General features: G+C 41.1%; 1 protein-coding gene across 1 annotated transcript in view; it reads right to left on the bottom strand.

Annotated features, from left to right (window-relative positions):
- The window catches only part of DCDC1 (doublecortin domain containing 1), a 337965-nt gene that overhangs the window by 205111 nt on the left and 105589 nt on the right, over positions 1 to 27265 (bottom strand). The window contains exon 8 of the mRNA XM_063318002.1: positions 13393 to 13485. Within this exon, the coding sequence (XP_063174072.1) occupies positions 13393 to 13485 (93 nt within the window). The remainder of the gene's footprint in view (positions 1 to 13392; positions 13486 to 27265) is intronic.

Below are 27265 nucleotides of genomic sequence, written 5' to 3'. Positions count from 1 at the left end.
AATGCCTTAAGACAAACCATAGTTTATAAATACAACAATAGGATCATCCATCCCATTAAGTAAAAATTAACAAATCTCATTACTTGAGTGATATGTGAACTTGAACTAAGAGGAGGTGCAGTAACTGTGCTAAATGACAATTCATTCAACTCATCTTCCCATGAGATTGGGGTCTCCCTAGAAGCTATGTCCTACTTTTACTGGCAGGTGAATGTAGGGACTGATTTGTGGGCAGATACCACTCTGGCTCAGTGGGAAAACTGGAAATTCTCCCTAGGGCTGCTGTCATGAGTACTGATGGCGAGCAGGAGGGGTCTCCTATCCAGGGGGGAAAACGCATGCGTAGTACTGAGGAGTTAAGCAGCCATTCAAAGAGACACCGATCAGACCCGCCTTGACTTTTGAGGTTTATCTGTCTGGGTTTTTCCCACGCTTCTTCAGTTTGTTAGGATTTTCTGTCTAATGTAGCAGTAATAAAACACTAGAGACCTATTTGTTGTCCCAGCGTGGTTCTTGACTGTTAGGACATGTCCTAACATATTTTTGCTTATCTTGGGTTATCAGCCCCACCTTGTGTCATCGTTTCTCCTTAAATCCATTTGAATATTCCCCTTTTCAGAGAAAATCAAAGCACAGTCACTTGTTAGTATTCTTCTGTCATCTCCAAACAGTGGGCCCACTCCTCCCTTTTTCTTTTACTACTGACATAACCAAAAAGCCCCTTTTGTTGCTTTTAGCTTCTTTTGCTAGCCTAAGACTTTCAACGTAAGTGCTTTAGCTTTTCTGACTTTCTTTCTGCAGATATTAACTTCTATCTGTAATTCAAATATTGGAGGTATGCCTTCTGGGTGATTATAGCCCTCTTCCATTTTCTATATAGGTCCCTTTTAATTTTTCACTCAGTTGAAAGCACTTTATGCATCCAGAAAGGTTGCCTAAGCAGCCTCTCCCTCCCATTTTTTTCCTCACTGGAAGATTATATAATTGAGCAGTTCCCAGTCCTCCTGCATTCCCTTTGACTGCAGGATTTGCAGGATTTCTAGCCATGGGATCCTGCCTAATACTTCTCAAAACCTGTTGAAATTGGCTGTCCTGAAATCAAATGTGCATATACTACTTTGCTCCAATTTAAATTTCAATTTCTAGTATCTTAAACTTCAAGATTATATGATCACTCTCTTCCAAAGCTCTTACTGCTTTTACCTCTTTGCCCAGTTAATTAAAATCAGAGTCAATCTCCCTATTTTATTCTTCAACCTTGTGGAAAATGAAACAGTAAGCAACAGTAACCACTGAGGAATTTTTTTTTAATCTTATAGTCAATTGAGTTGTTTCCAACATACATCCAGATATTGAAGTTTTCTGTTATTGCTATCTTTTTTCTGTGAAATTTCTATAATTTAGTTCAGGACACCATTCTCCAGACTTTCTGCCTAACTTGGCAGTCTATAATACACCCACACACAACAATATCTTGGTTGTGTCCTCTTCCTTATATTCTTACCCAAATACTATTGGTTGGGCCTATATGCTCAAATTTACTGGATCACAATATATGCATGCACTTCCTTCACATCTTCAATTTTTTTTAAACCTTAACCAATTATCATCTTTTTATTTAACATATTTTTACAGAAGGTTTCTACGGCTCAGACCCAAAGAATAATAATAGAACCATATTGTTTAATGTTACCATAATCAAATATTAGATAGATAGATAGATAGATAGATAGATAGATAGATAGATAGATAGATAGATAGATAGATAGATAGATATGAAAACCATTCCTTTATGGAAAGAATCTGAATCTGAGCAGGCAAAACCTCTTCACACTTCATTAGGGATGCCTGAAGTTGGTGTGATCCTTTTTTTTCCCATTGTTTTTATTAAACTATGATTAACAAACAATATAAGGTAACTACATTAACATAAATCCAAGATGCCTATAAAGAAAAAAATATAGAAAATACAAAAAACTACTACCGTGTAAATAAAGAGACTGGTATTACACATGTACAAATTTACCATACATGCAAAGTATACCATAAAAAAAAATCCCTTCTCACCCATATGGGTGGTCTGTGTCTTCCTCAACCTTGGGTCCTCTACCAGAGGCCTGGGAGTTTGAGGGTTCTGCGCAGTATCTTAGCTGTTCCTAGCACTGCACTCTTCTGGACAGAGAGCTCTGATGTTGTTCCTGGGATCCGTTGGAGCCACTCTCCCAGCTTAGGAGTGATTCTATTTCTTCTTGTTGTTCCCCACACTCTTGTGCAAATTCCAGAGTCACTAGAATCCTTAGGTCACATAACTTAATGTTCCTTCCTTCCTTACATCGCACATATGCTTCCCAATCCTGTTCCCAGTGCTTGGCATCATACTATCTTCTGAGCTCTCTTCTTCATCCGGTTCAGGTTTGTTTAAAGCCTTCCAGATTAAGTGTGAAAGACACCTTTCCAAAACATTCTTCCTGCTCCTCAGGAGACTTGGCCCATCTGTTGCCAGGAGTCCTTCCTCTGAGAAGTATGTCTGCTTATCAAATAATCCAAGCTTTTCTGTTGATACCATCTTTGTAATCAATTATTCATTCGCAATATTATTTTCCCTCTTCCTGTGCCATATTCTTCAAAAAGAACAGTGAAGAAAATACCACCTGTGCCCCCAGCTCTTTCACCCTCCTTCATAATCCCTTGCAATATCTTCATGTGCCCCAGGAAGACAGCATATGTCTCTTGGTAGACTGTCCAACTGACAGATTACTATTTTGCACTCCCTGCTCTCAGTAGGGAGTCTCTAATCACCACCACCTATTACTTGTTCCTCTTCAGGGCAGAGGCAGGAATATTTACTTTTGCAGTGTTGTAGAGTCTTCTTCCTTCATTCCTGAGATTTTGTGGCAATGCTTTTTATCTAGGGGTCATCAGAAGGGTAGCCCTGCAATCAATTCTGAAGGTTCAGAAAATAAGTGTTCTTTTATTTACAGGCCAGGGCCTTTATGTCACATTTCGCTATGTCTCTATTCCTTCCACCTTTATTTTCTCTTCTGGGAGGCTTCTTGGTGCCATTCTCCCACAAGCACTTCCTGTTTTCAATTGAAACATTTCTTATCTTCCCTCAAAAGATGGGAGGTAGGACTTTAGTCGCCTCGCCTTCTCTTCCAGGAGGTCAATCAGCCTGCAGCGTGTGTAGTTCTCATCATCTTCAGGAAGCAAAATAAATATGGCAAATCTCCTACAGGTCATGAGAGAAGTTCTCTCTGTCTCCATGTTCCTCTGATGAACAATAAACAACAAACAAAATTCCTCACCCTAGACTTTCTCTACCAAACGTGTGGTGAATCTCCCTGTTCTGCTCCTTTAGTGAACTCATTCTCTGAAAGCTGGCTTTCTTATATGTCCTCTGAAGCTGCCTCAACTAGGTCAGTAGAAAACAAAGTTCCAGTCGCACACAATGGGCAATCAGCAGCACTCAAGAACAACTTGAAGAAATCAATCAGCAATGCACAGGAAGCAGTCGGCAGAAACTTATCAACAATCTCTGCCACTCTGCCCAGGTCTTTCTCTTCCTCTTTCTTCCTCTTCCCCTTTCTTAGCATCTTCCCTCTCCTCAGCTGAACTCCTCTGAAAAACTACTGCTAAGTGTTCACTCACTTAGTGCTTGTTCAGGGTTCCTACTTTTTCATTTGGAGGCATTTCAACTGGCCACAACTGTTTCTTACTTTCAGTATAATCTAATCTCCATCATAGCACCTGCACTTAGGTACACCACCCTCCTGAGATTCATCTGGCCCCCCACCTTGATTGTGTCTAAAAGAACCTTGAAAAGCTGGCTTTTCCTCCAAGCCTTGGGTGCAGTGAGTGGCAGATCCTCTGTATTTCTTTTAACTAGTATGATTGCTTTTTTCTAGACATTTGGCATTTCCCAATTGTATTTTGTCTGTATTTTATTTATACTTTTTATTCTATGTGACCCATAGTAGTTATACAGCTGGGCAGACTTATAAATTTAATAAAATAAATAAAATAAATAACTTCTGGTTCTAACCATATAAAATACGTATTTGTCAATAATCAAAATATGAAAATGAAGTAACTGTTTTCTTTAAAAAAAAAACTTATTTTGGCAATTTTTTTTCCAAAATACTATAATACAACAGAAATTTTTTCCAAGTTTTCTCACTAAAGTGAACCTTGGAATACAAGGAAACATAAATCATACTTCTTTCTAGAGTGGCTAGTATAAAGTATTAATAAAAACTGTATTTCCAGAATAAAGTAACATGTTTAGTTAGAAATCAAAGAAGCATATACAGTATGCACATGCAGTTCCTTCAAACTTCCTAGATTGATGCTCGAGCTCCTGTTGAGGAGGAGTCGCTATTGAAAGGGAAGGGTCTCAGAAATCCATATGACTGGATATGAATGGTAGTTTAATGTGAACATGCTGACTCTGGTTCATCTTCAAGATTAATGTGGTTAGGAAGTCACTGCTCACAGCTTGTCTTAGATCTATCAACCTTTCAAAGGATACTTACTGAGATAACTTATCAGAGGGCATCCCCATAAAGAAACCAAAGACAAACCAGAGGGATACTCTGTGGTTATTGTGTCTTGATGTACCCTGTAAGCAACTTGTTAATTAGCTGTGGACCTCTAAGAAAAAACAATCGGTACATTGTTGAAGATCTCACTTCAAAATAGCAGGAAAAAGGTAGTTATTAATAGCACTGTACTATTAGTAAAATTTCCTGATCTTCTCTCTGAAAGAATAAGGTTGGCTACTCTGTAAATCTACATGAAGATAATGTTCCATTTTGCTTTATAGCAATTTTGTATTATTTCATTTGTAGAATATGCTGTCAAGTTCACAGCATGAAGCTTTGCAAAGAAAACCTTGATTTAATAGTCTTGCATTACAATATTTCTTGAAGAATCTTATGATTAGCACACTATGTCTTGACACTGTAAACTGCAGTTTTTCTATGGGAGTAAGAATTTAGTTAACATTTCCTTTAGCATTATAGTAGTAATGAAAGCAAAAAAGAACTAAAACTATTAAATGTAGTGATTTAAAATGATTTAGTATGCAGTTTTGTTGAAGAGTTTATTCACTGTGAATTCTTAAGGATAATTGTTTATAACATTTAAAAAATATGTATATTCAAATGTCTTCAGCAAAGGATCGTTACCTTGTCGTGGTGCTGGAGTTTGAGCACCTCAATGATGCCATGAGCTAAACCATGAAGGGCCACCCAAGACGGGAAGGTCATGACAGAGAGGTCAGACTAAATGCGATCCCTGGGGAAGGTAACGGCAACCCACCCCAGTATTCTTGCCGTGAAAACTAAATGCATCAGTACAACCAGAGATATGTCGGTATACCATCGGAAGAGGAGACCCCCAGGTCGGAAGATGGTCAAAATGCTACTGGGGAGGAACAGAGGATGAGCTCAACTAGCCCCAGACGTGATGACGCAGCTAGCTCAAAGCCGAAAGGACGGCTAGCGGCCGACGGTGCTGGTGGTGAACGGCAGATCCGATGTTCTAAGGATCAACACACCATTGAAACCTGGAATGTAAGATCTATGAGCCAGGGCAAATTGGATGTGGTTATTGGTGAGATGTCAAGATTAAAGATAGACATTTTGGGCGTCAGTGAACTGAAATGGACTGGAATGGGCCACTTCACATCAAATGACCACCAGATCTACTACTGTGGACAAGAGGACCACAGAAGAAATGGAGTAGCCTTCATAATTAATAGTAAAGTGGTGAAAGCAGTGCTTGGATACAATCTAAAAAATGATAGAATGATCTCAATTAGAATTCAGGGCAAGCCATCTAACATCACAGTGATCCAAATATACGCCCCAACCACAGATGCTGAAGAAGCTGAAGTAGAGCAGTTCTATGAGGATCTGCAGCACCTACTGGACAACACGCTTAAAAGAGATGTTATTTTCATCACAGGAGACTGGAATGCTAAGGTGGGCAGTCAAATGACACCTCGAATTACAGGTAAGTATGGCCTGGGAGAACAAAATGAAGCAGGACATAGGCTGATAGAATTTTGCCAAGACAATTCACTCTGCATAACAAACACTCTCTTCCAACAACCTAAGAGACGGCTTTATACATGGACTTCACCAGATGGACAACACCGAAATCAGATTGATTACATCCTTTGCAGCCAAAGGTGGCGGACATCTGTACAGTCGGTAAAAACAAGGCCTGGAGCTGACTGTAGTTCAGATCACGAACTTCTTCTTGCACAATTTAGGATCAGACTCAAGAGATTAGGGAAGACCCACACATCAGCTAGATATGAGCTCACTAATATTCCTAAGGAATATGCAGTGGAGGTGAAGAATAGATTTAAGGGACTGGACTTAGTAGATAGGGTCCCGGAAGAACTCTGGACAGAAGTTGGCAGCATTGTTCAGGAGGCGGCAACAAAATACATCCCAAAGAAAGAGAAAACCAAGAAGGCAAAATGGCTGTCTGCTGAGACACTAGAAGTAGCCCAAGAAAGAAGGAAAGCAAAAGGCAACAGTGATAGGGGGAGATATGCCCAATTAAATGCAAAATTCCAGAGGTTAGCCAGAAGAGATCAGGAATTATTTTTAAACAAGCAATGTGCGGAAGTGGAAGAAGACAATAGAATAGGAAGGACAAGAGACCTCTTCCAGAAAATTAGAAACATCGGAGGTAAATTCCAGGCAAAAATGGGTATGATCAAAAACAAAGATGGCAAGGACCTAACAGAAGAAGAAGAGATCAAGAAAAGGTGGCAAGAATATACAGAAGACCTGTATAGGAAGGATAACAATATCGGGGATAGCTTTGACAGTGTGGTCGGTGAGCTAGAGCCAGACATCCTGAAGAGTGAGGTTGAGTGGGCCTTAAGAAGCATTGCTAATAACAAGGCAACAGGAGACGACGGCATCCCAGCTGAACTGTTCAAAATCTTGCAAGATGATGCTGTCAAGGTAATGCATGCTATATACCAGCAAATTTGGAAAACACAAGAATGGCCATCAGACTGGAAAAAATCAACTTATATCCCCATACCAAAAAAGGGAAACACTAAAGAATGTTCAAACTATCGAACAGTGGCACTCATTTCACATGCCAGTAAGGTAATGCTCAAGATCCTGCAAGGTAGACTTCAGCAGTTCATGGAGCGAGAATTGCCAGATGTACAAGCTGGGTTTAGAAAAGGCAGAGGAACTAGGGACCAAATTGCCAATATCCGCTGGATAATGGAAAAAGCCAGGGAGTTTCAGAAAAACATCTATTTCTGTTTTATTGACTATTCTAAAGCCTTTGACTGTGTGGACCATAACAAATTGTGGCAAGTTCTTAGTGGTATGGGGATACCAAGTCATCTTGTATGCCTCCTGAAGAATCTGTATAACGACCAAGTAGCAACAGTAAGAACAGACCACGGAACAACAGACTGGTTTAAGATTGGGAAAGGAGTACGGCAGGGCTGTATACTCTCACCCTACCTATTCAACTTGTATGCAGAACACATCATGCGACAAGCTGGTCTTGAGGAATCCAAGGCTGGAGTTAAAATCTCTGGAAGAAACATTAACAATCTCAGATATGCAGATGATACCACTTTGATGGCTGAAAGCGAAGAGGAACTGAGGAGCCTTATGATGAAGGTGAAAGAAGAAAGTGCAAAAGCTGGCTTGCAGCTAAACCTCAACAAAACCAAGATTATGGCAACCAGCTTGATTGATAACTGGCAAATAGAGGGAGAAAATGTAGAAGCAGTGAAAGACTTTGTATTCCTAGGTGCAAAGATTACTGCAGATGCTGACTGCAGTCAGGAAATCAGAAGACGCTTAATCCTTGGAAGAAGAGCAATGACAAATCTCGATAAAATAGTTAAGAGCAGAGACATCACACTGACAACAAAGGCCCGCATAGTTAAAGCAATGGTGTTCCCTGTAGTAACATATGGCTGTGAGAGCTGGACCATAAGGAAGGCTGAGTGAAGGAAGATCGATGCTTTTGAACTGTGGTGTTGGAGGAAAATTCTGAGAGTGCCTTGGACTGCAAGAAGATCAAACCAGTCCATCCTCCAGGAAATAAAGCCAGACTGCTCACTTGAGGGAATGATATTAAAGGCAAAACTGAAATACTTTGGCCACATAATGAGAAGACAGGACACCCTGGAGAAGATGCTGATGCTAGGGAGAGTGGAGGGCAAAAGGAAGAGGGGCCGACCAAGGGCAAGATGGCTGGATGATATTCTAGAGGTGACGGACTCGTCCCTGGGGGAGCTGGGGGTGTTGACGACCGACAGGAAGCTCTGGCGTGGGCTAGTCCATGAAGTCACGAAGAGTCGGAAGCGACTAAACGAATAAACAACAAATATTCAAATGTATGGAACAGAACTAAATTATATTGAGCACAATTGATTTTCCAAAGCAGCCCTTCCTTATATCTAAAACCCTCATAGGTATCCACAGTTTTTCAGTGCCACTCCTGTACTTTGAGTACAGCCCTTTCTTCTTATACTGCCAACATCCATGGGCAGCTGAGCTGATTTCCTTCTGGCTTGGCTGTCCAAAATTTCAAACCACAAAATTTGTTCCACAGTTTGAGTGGTTGAACTTGGAGGTGGGCAACTTCCCTTTCGGTAGGAATGCCTTTCTCCATGACTCTTCCTACTTTGGCTACACTGAGTCTGGAGTGTCAATATCTTTGCAGTTGGCTTTGAAGCCTTCTGTAGACAGATCAGTTTCCTTTTCCCTTCTTCACTATGAATTAATATGGCAAGTGGAGGGGAGAGGGGGTGCTGCCAATTTTTGCATATTGTTGTTGGTTTAAAAATGCACAGGTCATCTCTGGCCATTCTCATATGACTTCAGAGAGTAATCATGAGCTGTTACAATAGTGTTTGTAATCACAGCCTCATGGAATTACCCTCAGTAGTAAAACAGAAGTCAGTAACATGACATGGCTGCTAAAATGGCAAATGCAATTATTGGCTGCTTCAATAAATACATAATTTCCAAATAATAAGACACTCTGGTCAGGTCCCATCTCAAATTCTGTGTATTTTGGGGGGGATTACATTTTAAGAAAGATTCAAAGAAACTGGAACTGGTGCATTGAACAGGAGTTAAGGACTGCAAATTAAGTTTTACAAGAAGTGACTGAGGAAATTGGATGGATGGATGGATGGATGGACAGAAAGACAGATTTTATGCTTTTATGCTTTGCATACAAAAAGTCCAGGTTCATTTTTTAGCATCTTCAGGTACTGCTGTTAGTAAACATGAATGAAACCCTGTTGCCAGTCAGTGTAAATAATATTGCAATAGTCTTAATATAAGACAGGGTCCTATGTTTTTGATATCGTTTCCTTAATGTCTGCCTGTCAAACTTCCAAGATAGATCAGATCAGGAAGCAGATTCCACAGGAAGACTAGAACTATGCCTTATTGAGATAGGCCTTTTATGACCCTGGGAGTTGCAGGGGGAGGGCTAGTCTAAGTGTCTTTGTACCTCTCTGGACTCATTTCAATAGAAGAGAATATAGCTCAGGGTTGAACTGTGGAGTCCTTGGTGCTCTCTGATCTTGGTTGCTTGCTTGCAGAAGTTTCATTACACGACTAGGTAACATCATCAGTGCCTAGTAGCTACCTAACTAGTAGCACTGATGATGTTACCTGGTCAGGTAATGAAATGTCTGCAAGCAAACAAGCAAGCTCAGAGAGCACCACAGCTCAAAACATGATTTTTCTGTATCTGGAGTTTGCCTAATGACATCTGGATACCTTCTCCATGGTCATCTCCATGGCTCTCTATGCTGCCTAAAAAGCTTCAGATGGGATGCTGATCCCCCCCAAAAAAGACAGAATCTGAATGTAATAGTAAGTAACTTAGCACATCAAGTGTTCACAGCTATATTTGGGCCAATCTGTATTAATTCTGTTTTTTCTTTTAACAACAGAAATAAAAGAAAAGACATTGAATATCTTTACAGTCTTACTTAGGACAGCCCATTTAGGATTGAAGCATGGATAAATCTCATAAATAATTATACAAACAAACATGTACCTGAAACTTTTGTAACAATTCTACTACTTATGTAACATTATGAAGCAATTCTTTTATCATTCTTTTTTATATTTTTTTTATTTAAGATCGAATTACAGTTATAAAAACTAATACAAACTAAATTCAGAGAAAGAAAAAGAAAAGAAAAAAGAGTAAAATATGAAAAGGAAGAAAAGGAAGAAAAGAAGGAAAGAGTGAAATAAAGAACAAGAAAAGAAATATCTAAAGGAGTGACTTCCAATCTTCATCACAAGTATAAACAAGTTTGGTAGCTCTTCACCCCATATAAGATTACAAACAGATATGTCTTTTTCCCATAACCATCCCTTATCTATAAGCAAATCCATAAGACATCAACTTTTCAATCTTTGTGTCAGCAAAAAGTCCATAAAGGGTTGCCAGAATTTCATAAAAACATGTCTTATTTTAACTTTGATCAAATAAATCAACTTTATATTCTTTCCTTTTACTTCTGAAAATCTTTAATTTATTCAAATATTTTCATAGGATTTGACCTCTCTTCAATTCTTCTTTGTCCCATCACATAGGCTTCTTTGAGGCTTTACAAAGCCTTTTTTTGTAAATCCAATAAAAAGACATTATCCAGGTCATTCTCTTGGTTTATCATTTGTATTTCCCCTTTAAGTTTTAAAACTTCAGCCAGCTTCTTTTGTGTATCCAGTAAAGCGCCCTTATCTGGGTCATTTTCTTGGTCTGTCACTTGTATTTCCACTTTAAATGCCTTCTCTGTCTTGTAATCCACACTTTTTTAAATTCAGTATTTCTGATTCTAGTATTTCTGCATCAAGCAAGATTTGTTTCACATCTGCAATTCCTTCATTAACATCCTTTAGACACAGTCTATCCATAGAAGCAGACATTGTTACTGGTATTGTTGATATTCTGGCTACTAATTTCTGGACCCATTCTTTGAAGATTTCCTTTAATATTTCAAATATTATATTGTTTTGTTTCATTTTGTAAATCCCAATCCTAATCAAAACTATAGGCAGGGTTTTTTTTTCTTTTTGCCTGGAATCTTTAATCCCCTGTGTGTTAAATTTAAAACATAAAGTCTCTAATCTCTGTTATGACTTACAGTAGACAAAATAATTTTGGTTCCTATAAAAAGCTGTTTATTTTATATAGTTAGTTCCAAAATCTTATAGTAAAAGTTTCAATATTCCAAATTTGTCTGGACCCTTCATTAATTTATATCTATCTTGGTTCAAAGTCTTATTTAGCTTTTTTGCCATTTATTTCAATTTTTTTTTATTTCATTTCACATTTTCTTAAACTTATAGTTAGTTTTTCTTCTGTTCAGAAATGAAGATAGACTCATCAGGTGGCTTTTCAAACTTGTTGTTCCGAAGTTGTCAATCTCTAATAGCTTTAAGGTGGTTAGATAAGCAATTTCGGAAAGTGAATAGAAGCAAGGTTAGCATACGTAGTGTCCTTTAAAAGGCTCCACCACGGGTGTGAGCTTGATGATTGATCCCTTCGTCTCCCAGCGCTATGGTGTATCCTGCAGTTGCCTTGTGAGGAGAAGCCATCCAGAGCACATGTTGGCCATCTCCTGTCCTCTCTTTGTCCCAAGAGGTTCTGAAGAACTGGTCAACTCATCAATTCTTTAGTCTTTGCCACAGTCATCATCTCCAATATCCATGGAGATGTGTTTAGCTCACCATGCCTCCATCAGAAGTCCACATTATGAAACAATTCAAGTGATGGAATATGTGAATATTTCCACTGTTTCTGAAGACTCAGATTTGGAGGTAATCCAAAATCAGCTAATGAGGAATACTTCTTTCTATAAATAATTTCGTGCTCAGTGCTGATGGTAGGCTGTGCAAGACTGTTGTTTTATTATTATTGTAAGATATCTTGAGATAGTATTTATGTTTAAAGTGCCCAAGAAATATTGTTTTTAAATAATAAATAAGTAAATTGGGCATACAATCAACTGCAATAGCATACAACAAACACAACTGAACACAGATATAGATACACAATCCACCAGCCATTACTTATCTGAACAAAGATTGAGGCTAAAATACTGCATATCAACTCCAGTTTTCCAAAGCTAGGATGTAATAAAATCAGAGGAATATTCTTCTGATGTGGAAGGAAAAAAGAAGCTTCCTGCAGTTATTACTACATCTGAATATAGAAGCTCACAATAGAATGACACTTTACAAAAGTATCTGAGTCCTTAAGTGACAAGGATTTGATCTGAATCTCCTATTAAAAGTTCCATGTTGGTTCTACAGATACACTGGAGATCTATAACTCAGTATCTCAATTATTAACCAATTAATTTGAATATACATTTATGGCAGATATATCCCAAGGGATGGTAGACTTAATGAGTAATGGAGAACAGTCATGAAAATGAATTCAAGGTCGGAATGGAATGGAATGGAATGGAGCTAAGACTGATGTACATTCCTGTGCCCATATTTTATTTAGAATCAATTATTTCATCTATCTTGAGTTATTAAAAATACCTGAAAGTTTTTACTGCTAAATTGTTTTATGAGAACAAACAATAGAACAAAAGATACTGAAATAGATGCTGAAATGCACTTGGTATATTATCTACTAGTTTACCTAAACTGCCAGTTCTGGTGATGGGACAACTGGGCAGTGTATATATACACATATGTTACATGTGTACATACTACATAAAGAAAAATGATTAATTTTTTTATCTTTCCAGTGCAGAAAGCAAGAATGATGTAGGAATTAAAATGATGGACTAGGAGTGGGGAGATCAAAGTTCTAGTCTTCCCATAGGCTGAGAAGCCAGTTGGGTAGCCTTGGGCCAGTTATTTTCTCTTACTCCCTAATTAGGGTCAGACTCTGCAACAAGCCAACTGAAAAACAACCCCCCTCAGTGCATCATGCACTGATAGCTTGGCTTATGAGAACTAGGCAAGAGCAGTGCAAAACAACAGGCCCTGCAACTAACCAAGAAAAATGCTAAGAATAACAACATTGTCTTTCTACTGCCATTATCTTTTTATTTTCATAGGCATTTTAACATTACTAGATAAAGATTGTCTTAACTTTAATTTTGGAGTAGCCTGGGGAATTTATCTAATTCATTTTTTATTTTCTCCTGTTTCATTTTCAAATTTTATGCTGTATTATGTTTTCCCTTTTGTTATGATAATTGTTAGAGTTTTATTGCATTTCGCTTTGTATATTACACAGGCAACTTTAAATGAATATCAAGGAAAACACTTAGCAAAAGAATATCATGTTAAATCTAAGAAATTATATATCATTTTTAAAATAACTTTTACTTACTTTGTTTTGTTCTGAGCATATTTCTTCCTTCTTCATTGACAAAATACCTTTGTCTGTTATTTTCTCTTTCTGGCCATCAGTGCTAAAATCCAGCTAAAAATATAACAACATATTTTTCCATCAACTTTATTGAGCCACATTCCACATTTCCCTAATTTCCTACATAAAATAAAAGAAAATCCTGACTTCCAATCCTTGTCTGATGCCACATGAAAGTTTAACAAGTATACTCTCAGATACATTGTTACATATGCCTCACAAAATGTACAGACTGACCAAGTGATCTGGGCCTGCAGGAGTTTAATTTTTTTGTATGCATGCCTTTGAAAAACCATATGTACGTGCATGGATATCTAGTGGAACATAGGCACCTAGTAATATTTTCACATTGGGAAATCATTATTCAGTGTTAATAGCATCACTTCCAGGTATTAAAACTTAAAGATAATACGCCTCTTTTCTTCATTTTTAAGACTCAGTCCTATCTCCTATGCATCTAGTTTTATTATACTTTACTAAAAGATATACATAATAGATCACTCATTAGAACTACAGTACATGAAATCATTATTTGTTTTTTCTAACCTATCATTTCATGCAATATTATATCTACTGTATGAAACATAAGAAACATAGTATTTTACTTAGACAACAATTGTATAACTATGCCTAATATGCTTTTGTTTCATAACACTCCCTTTCATGCAAAATAAAAGTAATATATAAATAAAAAAATTAGCAGAGCAGAATTTAAGAGAGTTCTTTCTCAGAGGAAGGGAAGGAGGGACGGAGGGAATAGTTCTCTTGGGCAATTATTTTTATTAAGATATATATGATACAATATAAAGTGTAAGATTGCTGAGCACATGATTACTCTCACCAAGAACAGTACAAGCTGTAACATCTCAATAACTAGTTCTGCATCATACATAAAATAAGGATTAGGGGAGATTAAGATAATGAGATGAAGATGAGGAATCTCCAGACTGGGGATGTTTTCAAGAGAAATCTATATAGGATTACAGATTGATTATAGTACTCCAAAACTCATAGTTTATACAAATATCTTCTAGTATTACTTTTAGTTTTGTAAAAATGCCTAACAATTATCAGCTGAGTCTTATCATTTATAATTAGATTGGTGTGTCTTTAAAACAGTTCTTGCTTTAATTCAATTGTTTACAAATGGTAGGGTACACAATTCTGAATAGATAAAGCATATTTAATGTTTTTAATCAATAGGATTTAAACAATCTTATTATGTCTAGAAGTTCAGACAATGCTACCATTAGCAGTGTAAACTCTTATCAATTTCAGCAAAGTCAGCAATATTGGAAGTCTGGAATTTCACTTAGCTTCATTATACAGTATTCAATGCCTTCTTGTCTCCAGTGAAATACTATGGCAGGGTTACTTATACAGGCAGAATTATTTGCCCTTTCTTTGCAGCAACAAGTCCTCTGAGAACATCCCAAAACCCCCTCTGAGGGAGAAGCCACAGTGGAGGCGCAAGATGTCAAACAAAAGGCTGCTAAGGAAGGGTGAATCAGAGAAAACCAAACATCAGCTAACTCGAGTTTTTCTTCTATATTAAAAAACAAAACAAAACCAAACTGTAAGAAATGTTTATAAACATAGAACAGCAGCCTTTCTTCGATGTTTTGTCTGGTTATACTACCAGGAAACCTAGCCATTTATACATGAGTGCTATATTTATACTGTAACTGTTAAAACTACATGTCTCCTTGCCTTTTAAACTGAATACCCTTGTACCAAAACTCAAACTGTAAGGTATGAATGGATTGCCAGATATTCCATATATATACCACTCCAAAGACTTTGGATAACAGCATGATACAAATGAAACACATGCTCTCTCACTCACATACATAGAACACAATGTGGCTAATTCCTGCGCTTATGTATCGCCCACCGAATGCCACTGAACTTAAAACTGGATTGGATTGTTCCTAATATGCTAATTAATTTAAAATATCCATACTGACAATCATACAGCATATAACTTCTAGGTAATTTAAATAATCCTTAACAGTGTTTTACATGCAGATCAATACATTTCAGCTTAAATACTGTGTTAATCAGTTTCTATTAGGTATTGACTGAATTTCCCAATAGCCTGTTGAAAAACAGAACAGTGGGACAAATTGTTTATTTTGATATACAAAACATGGTGATAAAAGGCTAGCTGCAGGTAGTTTTTTGGAAAGTGCATTTTAATACGGATTTATTCAGTGTAGGAAAAAATGGAGTAAAAGCCGTTTGCATTATCAAGTTTGGTGGAAAAGCTCTGTCTCTTGCTAACAACAAAATCAATCATTTATCCAGACTGTGGGGAGTCAAAGTTAGTTACTGAAAAGAGATCCATATATAAAACAAGTCAATAACTCATTGTGTGTTATTGTTGGGCTGAAGAAGTCTGCTTTCAAAAAGCTGGTCCTGCTCTTCTCCAAATGAATGTCACTGTATTCAGAGTGGGAGGGAGGCTTTTTGTTACTGGCAGTTCCTTATTGCCCTTTACTTCTGTATGGGAATGAGATGTTGCTCTTCAATGTCTCTAGAAGTTGGTGCCTTAAATAATCCATCACTCGATGTTATACCTATTAAAGAAAATGCCTTGTTTTCCTACATTATGCTTGTGTTCTGAATTTTGCTATGTTTACCTTCACATATGTTTACTTATCAAATGACAGTTTTATAAATTGCAAGACCATTTGTCAGGCTCTGCCTGAGACCCAATAAAAACACAGACGCTAGAGTAGACTTTAGGTTCTGGTTTTATTTAGGACTAGAGTGCATGCCCTTAGAAAGCTGAGAGTGAGGGGAGCGCACCGGAACGGGATTTAAATAGCCCGCACTGGTCAGTGCTCCACCCCACCTTACCCCAGGTGCGCCCCACGAGTCCCAACCATTTGTCCAGGTGAGAGGTCGTCCAGCCCCCTGCGCCCCAGGCATCACCTCAATCACCTTCCTGTGCGGTAATGATCCATTGCCGGGCAATCAGGCTTCTCATTCCTCGAAAGCCCGGGCGCGCCCTTCCAAACCTTGCCTGTTCGGTTGTTATTCAATTTCATGTCAGTTTCCTTTTATTGTTGCTTCCTGGGCTGCCGCTCTCCATCATTACATTGTTTCTTTAGACCCATTACTGCTTTTTGTGTTTCTTTATTGCCCTTGCCTTATCAGCCAGGGACCCATAATCTTGTATTGTCATGCGAGCCGTTGCGATGTCACAAACATCACAACAGCGATCATGACATACTGCCCCCCCTGAGAAAAATCAAGCTGAGGGTTTGGAGGCATATGCAGTATGGAAGTTGCAGATTAGCTCGGGAGCCTGGATGTCGCGGGCAGTGACCCACTCCGGGTGTGGAAAGTGTTTCCATTTTACCAGGTATTGGAGGGAGCCCCACAGCTTGCGGGAGTCGAGTACCTCCTTGACCTTGAAATGTTGCTGTCCCTCTATCATAACTGGTGGGGGGGGGTGAGTGCGTGGGTGCCACTGGGAGGAGTCACTTGCTGGCTTGAGTAAGCTGCAGTGGAACACCGGGTGCAGCCGCTTTAAATTATGGGGCAGGTCCAAGTGCACCGTGACTGGGTTCACAATTTGTGTCACCTGGAATGGCCCGATAAATTTGGGGGCTAGTTTCTTGGATGGTTGAGGTGATTTAAGGAATCTGGTGGATAGGTAAACCAGGTCCCCCACCCGAAAAGTTGGTTGTTGGTGCCGGTGCTTGTCTGCCTGCAGTTTGTATGCGGTTTGTGCCTCTTTAAGTGCGTCCTTGATGACGGGCCAGGAGTCTGAGAGTTTGGAACCCCAGTCACAGGCGGCCACTGCTGGGGACGGGGGCCGAGGGAGCTCAGGGATGGGGACGAATTCCTGACCTGACACCACCCCAAAGGGGGTTTGTCCCGTGCTTTGATGTATCACATTATTGTATGCGACCTCTGCAAACGGGAGTAAGTCCACCCAGTCGTCCTGGTGGTAATTTATATAGGAGCGGAGGAATTGTTCCAGTGTGGCATTAAGGATCTCTGTAGATCCGTCCGTCTGGGGATGCCAGGAGGTTGACAGGGCTTGCTGGGTACCTATTAGTTTCAAAAAAGCCCACCAAAACCTCGAGGTAAATTGTGTGCCCCTATCGGTCACCAAGCGGGAGGGGCAGCCGTGGAGGCGATACACGTGTACCAGGAAGAGTTTCGTCAGCTGTTGAGCTGATGGGATCGAGGCACAGGGGATAAAATGGGCTTGTTTTGAGAAGTAGTCTTTGACTACCCAGATGACCATTTTCTTTTGGCTGGGCGGTAAATCCACGATGAAGTCCATCGAGATTTCGTCCCAAGGGCGTGAAGGTTCAGCCACGGACTGCAGCAGCCCCTGGGGTTTACCGGCCGGTCACTTGGCCATCGCACACACAGGGCAGGACGCCACATATGTTTTGATGTCCTTCCTCAGTGAGGGCCACCAAAATTGGCGTCGAGTTAGGTGGAGGGTTTTTAGGAACCCAAAGTGACCAGCCTGTTTGCTATCATGCGACCTGCTGAGGATAGTCGGTCTTTGTGAGTCAGGGACATATAACCTTCCCTCCACCCAGGCGAGGTCCTGTTCCATAGTCACTTTGTTAGGGTTGGCGAGGAGCCAGGGGTCAGATTTTAGTGCCGTTATAAAATCTGTACGTAACCCACCTGGCATCTGTGGTTGCCTGTGGCTCTGGGCGGGCTGCGCCAAAGTCGTTTGCAAGGGCGGGGGGAGGCTCCGGGTGACAGCTGCTAAACCCAATTGGGAGTCAGAAAGCACAGTCCCTACGATGTCGGAGATAGGCTCCGCATCCTGGGGTAGTCGGGAGAGTGCATCTGCCAGGAAATTCTTTTTTCCTGGGATGAACTTCAGCTGGAATTTGAACCGGCTGAAAAACTGAGCCCAGTGTATCTGCTTGGGACTGAGGCGCCGGGGCGTATGGAGTGCCTCGAGGTTGCAGTGGTCTGTCCAGACCTCAAAAGGGCAAGTCGCCCCTTCCAGAAGGTGACGCCAAGCCTCCAGTGCTGCTTTAACCGCAAATGCCTCTTTCTCCCACACGTGCCAGCACCTCTCTGTCTCGGAAAATTTCTGGGAGAGATAGGCGCAGTGCTTCAGGATTCCGGCGGAATCCTTTTGCAGTAGGATAGCCCCAATTGAAAAGTCGGAGGCATCAGCCTGTACAACAAAAGGCCGTTCGGGGTCGGGGTTGGACAGGATTGGCTCCGCTGTGAACAGCGCTTTCAGTCTGTCGAAAGCGGTTTGACAGTCGGGAGTCCAATTAAGTACGGCCCCTGGGTTTCTGACTTTGCGTGTCTCCCCAACACCTTTGGTCTTCAATAGATCGGTCAAGGGCAGGGCAATTTCAGCGAACCCTTTTGCGAAGAACCTATAGAAATTAGCGAACCCAAGGAAACTTTGAAGCTGGCGCCGGGTGCATGGGCGCTCCCAGCTCAAGACAGCCTGAACCTTCGCAGGGTCCATTTCTATGCCCTTGTCTGAGATTCTGTACCCTAAGTAAACCAAGCGCGACTTTTGAGCTTAGTGTAGAGTTTCGCTTTCCGGAGCTTAGTGAGAACTTGTCTCACTATTCTCTCGTGTTCCCTCTGAGTCTTAGAGTAGATGAGGACATCGTCTAGGTAAACTAAGACTCCTTTGAACAGATGTTCATGCAGCACCTCATTGATTAGTTGCATGAAGACCACTGGGGCCCCCGCAAGACCGAAAGGCAGTACCTTGTACTGGAAGGAGCCCAAGGGACATTTGAACGCTGTTTTCCACTCGTCCCCCTCCCTTATGCGAATTTGGTAATACGCCTCACAGAGGTCGAGTTTGGAAAACACCCTTCCCTTTGACAAGTGTGCCAGCATGTCTTTTACAAGGGGGAGGCGGTGTTTGACAGGGAGGCAGAATTTAACCCACAGTAATCTGTGCATAGTCTTAGGGTGCCATCCTTCTTCTCCCGGAATAGGACGGGCGCTCCAACCCATGAGTTTGCCAGTTCGATGAAGCCCCTAGCGAGGTTTTTGTCTAAAAAGTCCCACAGCACCACCAATTCCCTCTGAGTCATGGGGTAAATTTTGGGCTTGGGTAGTGGGACGTTTGGGAGCAGTTCAATTGCACAGTTCGTCTTGCGATGGGGGGGTAATTGGTCTGCCTCCTCCTCCCCAAAGACGTCGGCAAAGTCCGAGTATTGCTTTGGCAGTTCTTCCGGGGGGGGGGAGCGTGGACTTGGTGGTCGACGATCTCAGCCCTCCCCACAGTCAAAGCGGAGGATTTCACCCTTGCTGGTGCCTGGTAGAACCCGTCCTCGAATGTTATTGAGTGGGTCTTCCAATTAATGGAGGGGTTGTGGCGGGTTAGCCAGGGGATCCCCAACACCACTATGGGCTTGCCTACCGGGGTGACCACGAAGTGTATGGTCTCCTTGTGGGTGCCCATTTTCAGGGTGACCTTCCTTGTACCCTGGGTGGCCGGTCCCCCCCCCCCCCACCGTGGAGCCATCGAGTTGCTGAAAGATCAGTGGCTTTGGGAGGGGGAAGCAGGGTAGGTTTAATGCGGCGGCAATGTCTGGGTGGATCAGGTTTCTGGAGCACCCAGAGTCCACCAAAGCTCTGACCGCGATGGCTTTGGGGCCGTAGATAAGTTCGATTTCCCCTGCCAGGATGGGACAATCCCCACTCACCCTGGGGGTGTCGTGCCCATTCTTCACCACCTGCCCGGCAGCGCCACTTAGGGCAGGTGGAAGGCATTTCCCGCCGGCTGCTCCTGGGCGTCCAACACGTCCCCTGCGAGGTAGGCGTCCTCTTCCTCGTCTGGGGTCGCTAGCGCTCCTGTCAGCTGTCTGGGAGGGTTGGGTGGCTTGTGCAGCACCTTCTGCGTTGGTCTGGGCGGGCGATCTGTCGTTCTGGCCTTGAGGCATTCAGCTGCCCGGTGGCCTGTCTTCCCACACCTGACACATTGCATGCGGGCAAACTGACGTTGTCGCTCTGCATCCCATGTTGAGCCTGACTGTGGAACTGGCCCTTTCCCGCTGGGAGGGGGTCTGTCTTTCTCGGTCGCTAGCATGAAGGTGCGCTGGGCGTGCTCAGCCTTCCCGGCAAGACAGATCCACTCGTGCAGGGAGTCTGGATCGTCTCTGTATAGTGCCCATTGCAACACCTCACAGTTGAGGCCATCCTTGAACATGTCGATCAAGGTGGCCTTGGACCATTCTGGGATTTTCCCCGCTAGGACTTTAAATTCAAGGGCATAGTCCGCCACCGCTTTTTGTCCTTGGCGAAGTCCTTTAAGGGTACTCTTGGCCCTTTCCTTTGCCAGGGGGCCTTCGAAGTACCGCTTTAGGGCAGCTAGGAAGGTATGGAAGGTAGCCAGGGCTGGGGCTCCAGACTCTGACATCTGGACATACCAGTCCGCAGCCCTGCCCTTAAGTTTTGTGGCCACCGCCGAGATTTTGGCCCCTTCTATTGCAAAGCAATGTCCATACTGTGTTATATAGTTTGTGGCATTCGTCAAGAAAAATGACAGGTTCATGGGGTCTACGTCGAATTTCACGGGGAAGTCTTTGGCGAACCCCCCAACTTGCGAGACCCCCACCTGTGGGTGGCTAGGGATGACCCCCACCGGAGTGGGACCATGGGGCCCTGAGAAAGAGTCCCGTGCATGGCCCCTTCCTCTCGGGGTTGTTGATAGGGTGGGTGGGATGCCACGATCCCCCCCTACTCTATGTGCAGTAGCAGTATTTGTGAGCTCGCTTATTACCAATGCCATGGACTGGAGCATGTATTCCAGGGCTTGTACCTTGGACTCCAGGGCTCTGAACCTGTCAGGTGTGACAGGGTCTTCCGTCCGCGGTGCTGCCGGTTGCTGCCCGATCGGCAGTCCTGCGACTTCCCTCTCGGGCGTTTGGGGGTAGTGGAGTCTCCAGGTGGTGTAGGATGCCCCCAGCCGGGGTCCCATTATGCCTTCCCAAGTGAAGAGTTGTTGGCTCCCGATTTCTTCTTCCAATGGGGCTCTCCACTCCGGGCTGGAGCTCCCGGTTTGGAACTGGGGTGCGGTGTGGGCAGGGAGGGAGCCCATGTCCCATCTTGGGCGCGCCTACTCCAGAAGCTGTCTGGTCATCTCTCCCACCTGCATTGTGTCTTTCGCGCCTCCGGTCTGAAGCGCCGACTCCATGGCCATCCCCGGTTCCGTCATTGCCGGTGTTCTCTCCCGCAGAAATTTTTTTTCCGGTGGAGACTGGTGAGGTTCGTTTTAAAGGACTCTCAGCTTTATGTCAGGCTCTGCCTGAGACCCAATAAAAACACAGACGCTAGAGTAGACTTTAGGTTCTGGTTTTATTTAGGACTAGAGTGCATGCCCTTAGAAAGCTGAGAATGAGGGGAGCGCGCTGGAATGGGATTTAAATAGCCCACGCCGGTCAGTGCTCCACCATGCCTTACCCCAGGTGTGCCCCACGAGTCCCAACCGTTTGTCCAGGTGAGAGGTCGTCCAGCCCCCTGCGCCCCGGGCATCACCTCGATCGCCTTCCTGTGTGGTAATGATCCATTGCCGGGCAATCAGGCTTCTCATTCCTCGAAAGCCTGGGCGCGCTCTTCCAAACCTCGCCTGTTCAGTTGTTATTCAATTTCATGTCAGTTTCCTTTTATTGTTGCTTCCTGGGCTGCTGCCCTTGGTCGTTACATTGTTTCTTTAGACCCATTACTGCTTTTTGTGTTTCTTTATTGCCCTTGCCTTATCAGCCAGGGACCCATAATCTTGTATTGTCATGCGAGCCGTTGCGATGTCACACACATCGCAACAGCGATCATGACACCATTTTAACTAGAGCATCACACCTTCCAATGTCAAGATTTGAAAACCTAGATTTTAAATATTTATTCAAATTATCAAAAGAGTTCAGCTGTTAGCAAATTGTGTTCATTTACCTTTTCAAACACATATACAAACACACTTCTTTCTCCTGTTCTCCCTCTTGGATAAGTTTCTTCTGCCTTACACTATTTATTCAGAAGAGGAAGGTTTTAGAAAATGAAAGTGATAAAAAGATGAGAAAGACAGCATCTACTGAAAAGCTCTCTTTTTAAATAAAGCTTTATTAATTTTTTCAACATATACATAAAATACATAAAAACTAAAAAGAATGAAACAAATAATACTACAAGAAAAAATAAAACTAAAAAAAGTGCAAAAATACAGAGAAGACTATTACATGGTGGCTTCCGACTTTCTACAACAAAGATATATATAACTCATTATCAATCTCTTACTCTAAACTAAGATAAACATTATTTCTATAAAGCATTTCCATCTCTATATGACATTCTCCTCTAAGACAAACTATCTCTCCCTCTTAAAAAAATAAAAAACCTTTTCTAACATAATTATTCACCTAATAAGGAAATACTCAAATATTATCCTACTTCACTGAAATTTTACTCCTCTCTGCCTACTAAAATAACAAAAAATATATTATCTACATTTGGTTAATGTTCTTTTACCCAAAGTAAAATCATTATCCCCAAAGCAAAAACATCAGTCTAAACCAGGATGGTACTAAAGGTACATCCTGATAAACACATTTACACAATCATCCGATTTCAAAATAGACTAAGGCATTTACATATCTCAGTATTGCACACAAAGCTTTCCCCTTACAAGTCTCAAACTCAGCAGCAAGCCTTGATTCTTGATCTCGATTTTCCAGGAACACAGCCAATTGTATCTCTCCTTTTGCACCCGAAACTCTTCTTTCTTCAGAATCAAACTTAACTCTCCACGGTCCAATTTTTTTCCCTTCACTTTTTGACTGGGAAATGTTAATCCTCATTTTTTTCTTTAAAGAAGGAGCAGTACTCTCAAAGTAGTTTTCACTCTTGTCTTCTTTTTCAAGTTGTTGGGAGGCTTTGGACTCCATAAGTTCTAAGAGATGATCCAGGGCTTGGGTGACATCAAGATAGAGTTCTTTAAAGATCACTTTCATTTCTTCCATGTCTCTCTACAGTGCATTATCAGGAGAAAAAAGATCTAAACAAAAGCCGTTCCCACAGGAAAGGAGAGGCAGATAGTTCAAAATTCAGCTCCGCAGATTCAATGAAGTAGATAAATCTTTTATAATCCTCAAAACTTTAAGAAAATGGCAACCAAACAGCAAAAATCTTTAAATCCCAATATTAGAATTTAAATATTAAAAAGGCCAACTTTCCAAATTAGTAAATTCCAAAAATAATGAAAATCACCAAGAGCTTCACATTTCTTTGTTGCAAAAGGCATCTCTTTGGTAACAAATAAACAACAACAACAAAAACACTTGGTTTTAGAAATGGGGTGGCAAGATTTAGTGTCCATTTTACGACTTTGGTGCAGCCCCAAAGTTGATGACATCCACACCTCCTAGCATTCTCTCTTTTTATACTAAATTTTATTAGGTTTCAAGAGAAGAATAAAAACTACAAAGAAAAAAAAACTAAAAAAGCATGGAAACACAAGAGAAAAAAATTTCAAATTTACAAAAAGATGTGGCTTCCAACTTTTAACAGCAAGGATATACAAAAATTTCCATAATCAATCTCTTACTCTATATTAAACCAAAAACCACATTTTTTCTATAAGCCATTCCACTTTAACACATAATAAAAATCACTACATACAGTTTCTCCTCTCCCTTATGTTAAAATAAAGAAAAAAAGTTCATGTAAACTTCCTAAACATCTTTTTCCCCTCCAAAAGATAAAAATATTTAATTATTCCCTTCCTACCACTATTCTATACATTTCTGTCTACTATAATAAGAATCAAATTAAAAAGCACATAAGTTGTCTGCTATTATGCTTAATAGTACAGATGAATGTTCTTCAACCCTTATCCCACTTCAAAATAAACTAATGCAGTTACAATATCCCCACAATGTGCACAGGGCTTTTCACTTGAAAGAATCAAACAGCCCAACTGCCCTCTCAAAGATTCCAGGTTCTTATCATGGCATTCCACCAGGAGATCGATTTTACTTATGGCTTGCAGATCACTCTCTCCCTTAGATTTCTTCAGCTCCATTATCCTTCATCCAGCATCTTGATAAAAATCCCAATCTCAGTCTTAAAAAAACCTTTCTATCACTCTTAAATTCCTCAATTTCATCCACCACATCCCCAACCTAATGGCAAATTTTAGATCTCATATTTTCCACTATATCCTGGATATCTTGCATAAAAGCCCAATAGAAGTCAGAAGAAATCTGTTTAAAATCCTGGTGAAAGTCAGAAAGAATCTGTTTGAAATCCTCCATGTCTCACACAGTAGATTATGGCGCCCCTAGGAGCTTAACCAATTAACATCAAAGATATGGAAGAGTTCCAAAGTGTGTTTACATAAAGTGAGAGTGAGATAGCAGACAGTTCTCAAGGAAAAGTGAAAACAGAAAGCTGAAGGTTCAAATCAGCCGATTCAATGTGTAGGAAAATGCTAGTATCTTCAAATTTAATACAAAAATAATAACAGGAAGACAATTGTTCACTTTCAATCTTAGGAATTTCCTTTGGAAGGAAAACAAAATCCAAAACTTAAAAGAATTTTAAAAAAAAGTAATCCCAAAAATAACTTTAAGCACCAAGAGAACCAGCTTCTCCTCACTGTAGAAAGCCTCTCTTAGGGTGCATATACTTAAAAAAAATAATTCAAATTGCTGATTTAGAAATGGGGTGGCCAGTCCTAGCGTCCCTTTAAGGCTACAGTGCGGCATGGAAAGTGATGAAATCCCCGCCTCCCAGCTGGCTCTTACCAGTTGAAAGCAAAATGCTGTTTGCAATCTTCTGGCTGTAAGCAGCCATCTGGAGGACAGATGGAATGATTCTGGGTATTCTCCTTGATCCAGAGAACGTTTCTGGGCTTCAGGAAAACCTGCCTGAGCCCCCCCAAAAATTACCGCATTGTCCGCTCTGCCTGCTGAACCAGCGAGCACAGCTGTTCAGTCCACCATTCCCACCAGAAGCCAATCACAGATTGATCGCAGGGACTCCATTCCACAACCCGCCCCCCCCCAACAAGAAAATGCTGTCCGGAGGACAAAAAGGATGATTTCCTGGATTTTCCGTACCTGGAGAATTCTTCAGGCTGCAGAGACCCAGCCCGCACCCAGAAAATGCTGCACCGTCGGCACTGCTTAAAAAAGCAGTACCGCTCAGTCTTCCCTTTGAAAAGCTCTTTTTATACTGCTATTAAGAATACAACCTAATCTACTTTGCCTCTGGCCATTCTTTATCTCTGGCCCAGTCTTTTGTTTCTAATTTGTTTTTAGTCATCAGATTTACTGTATATGTGTACCCTTCCATTTAATCCAATTAACTGTAGCAGTCCCCTTTTTTTTTTACAGGTATCCATTTAAGATTTTCAGAGATTATGTTATGGCATCACATACAAAATTATGGAAGTTATCACAGGTTAAATGACAGTGTGAGTAACTGAGGTTTATGATATCAAAACTGGTACAAAACAATGGTATCAAAAAGAGATATAAGCAAATCAACAATTTTCAGAAAAAAACATTTGATAGGTAGATAGATAGGCAGGCAGGCAGGCAGGCAGGCAGGCTGGCAGGCAGGCTGGCAGGGGTTTGGTCCTGTATGTATACTATGGGACATGTATCCGATTTTTCACTGAAAGTGAGATAGGCATGAGCTGGGTGCTACAGTAATAAATAGAATTATATAGAAGAAAGGTGCCACCTAGATCACCAAGTCCAATCCCTTGAACAGTACAGAAATCGAAATGAAAATATCTCCAACAGATTATTGTCCCACTATTCTTGAACACATCTAGTAAAGGGGAGCATACTACCTGCATAAAGTAATTGGTTACACTATTGAACTGAAGTCTGGACTTCTGTAGTAAACAATCATTATTCCATATTCTGGGATGGTAGAAAAAGGTTTGCAGCCTTCCTCTCTGTGTTTGAAGAATGGTATTGTACCCCTCCTCAATATTTTTTTCTAAAGACTAAATGTACCCAGCTCCCTCAATTAAGCTCCCTCAGTTCCTCTCCTGTTTGGATTTACAGGAGAGTGATCTGTGTTGTCTTTCTGTGACTGTCTCAGTTTACCTAAATCTTTCTTAAACATACATCAAAAGGTTTCAGGCAATCTCAGAAGGTCTCAACAAACACAATGGGTTTTAATGCATTACACTTGTTAATTGATAAGGTACTGGTAATCACTCTCACATATAACATGCATCTGCATATCCAATCTATCTTCTCTTCCCTTTTCACCCTCACCTTCCCCCTGCCACCCAACCTCACTCCAATTTAAATCCTACCTCAGTCTAGCCACTCTGTGCCTAGATGAAGTGAGCTGCAGCTCATGAAAGTTTCTACCTTTTCATAAAATGTGTTATCTGGAAAAGGTGCTACCAGACTCCTTTTCATTTTTAGCTAGGACTGAATGCAATTCTTGAAATCTGACTCATATTCATACTGTGAAAAATTACAACTACAATTCCATGATCCTTTTCATATATTGATTTCTTTTTCAAAGGGAAGAATCTGCAGTTATTGCTTTTGAGTTGTCATTTTCAGCCTATATTTTAACCTATCAGGATCAGCTTGAATGTTGCTTCTGTCTTACAGTGTATTAGACACTGCATTTTGTACTGTGTGCAATCTGGTCAGCTTACCTTTTTCACCAAACAGTAATAAAAATACTAAAAATTCACAGTCCTAGGACCAAGTCCAGCTGTCATTTGATATCATATTACAGTTTGGTGACAAAGAATTGATGAGCATTGCTTGGGTAGAGTCAACGGTGGATCTACCTAAATCCCCTTAGTGCAGCTAAATATTTAAACAAAAGT

This window comes from Candoia aspera, chromosome 1, assembly GCF_035149785.1.
Source record: "Candoia aspera isolate rCanAsp1 chromosome 1, rCanAsp1.hap2, whole genome shotgun sequence".
NCBI classification, from domain to species: Eukaryota; Metazoa; Chordata; class Lepidosauria; order Squamata; family Boidae; genus Candoia; species Candoia aspera.
The sequence above is the reverse complement of the archived record's forward strand: the minus strand, read 5'-3'. Positions and strand labels throughout refer to the sequence as shown.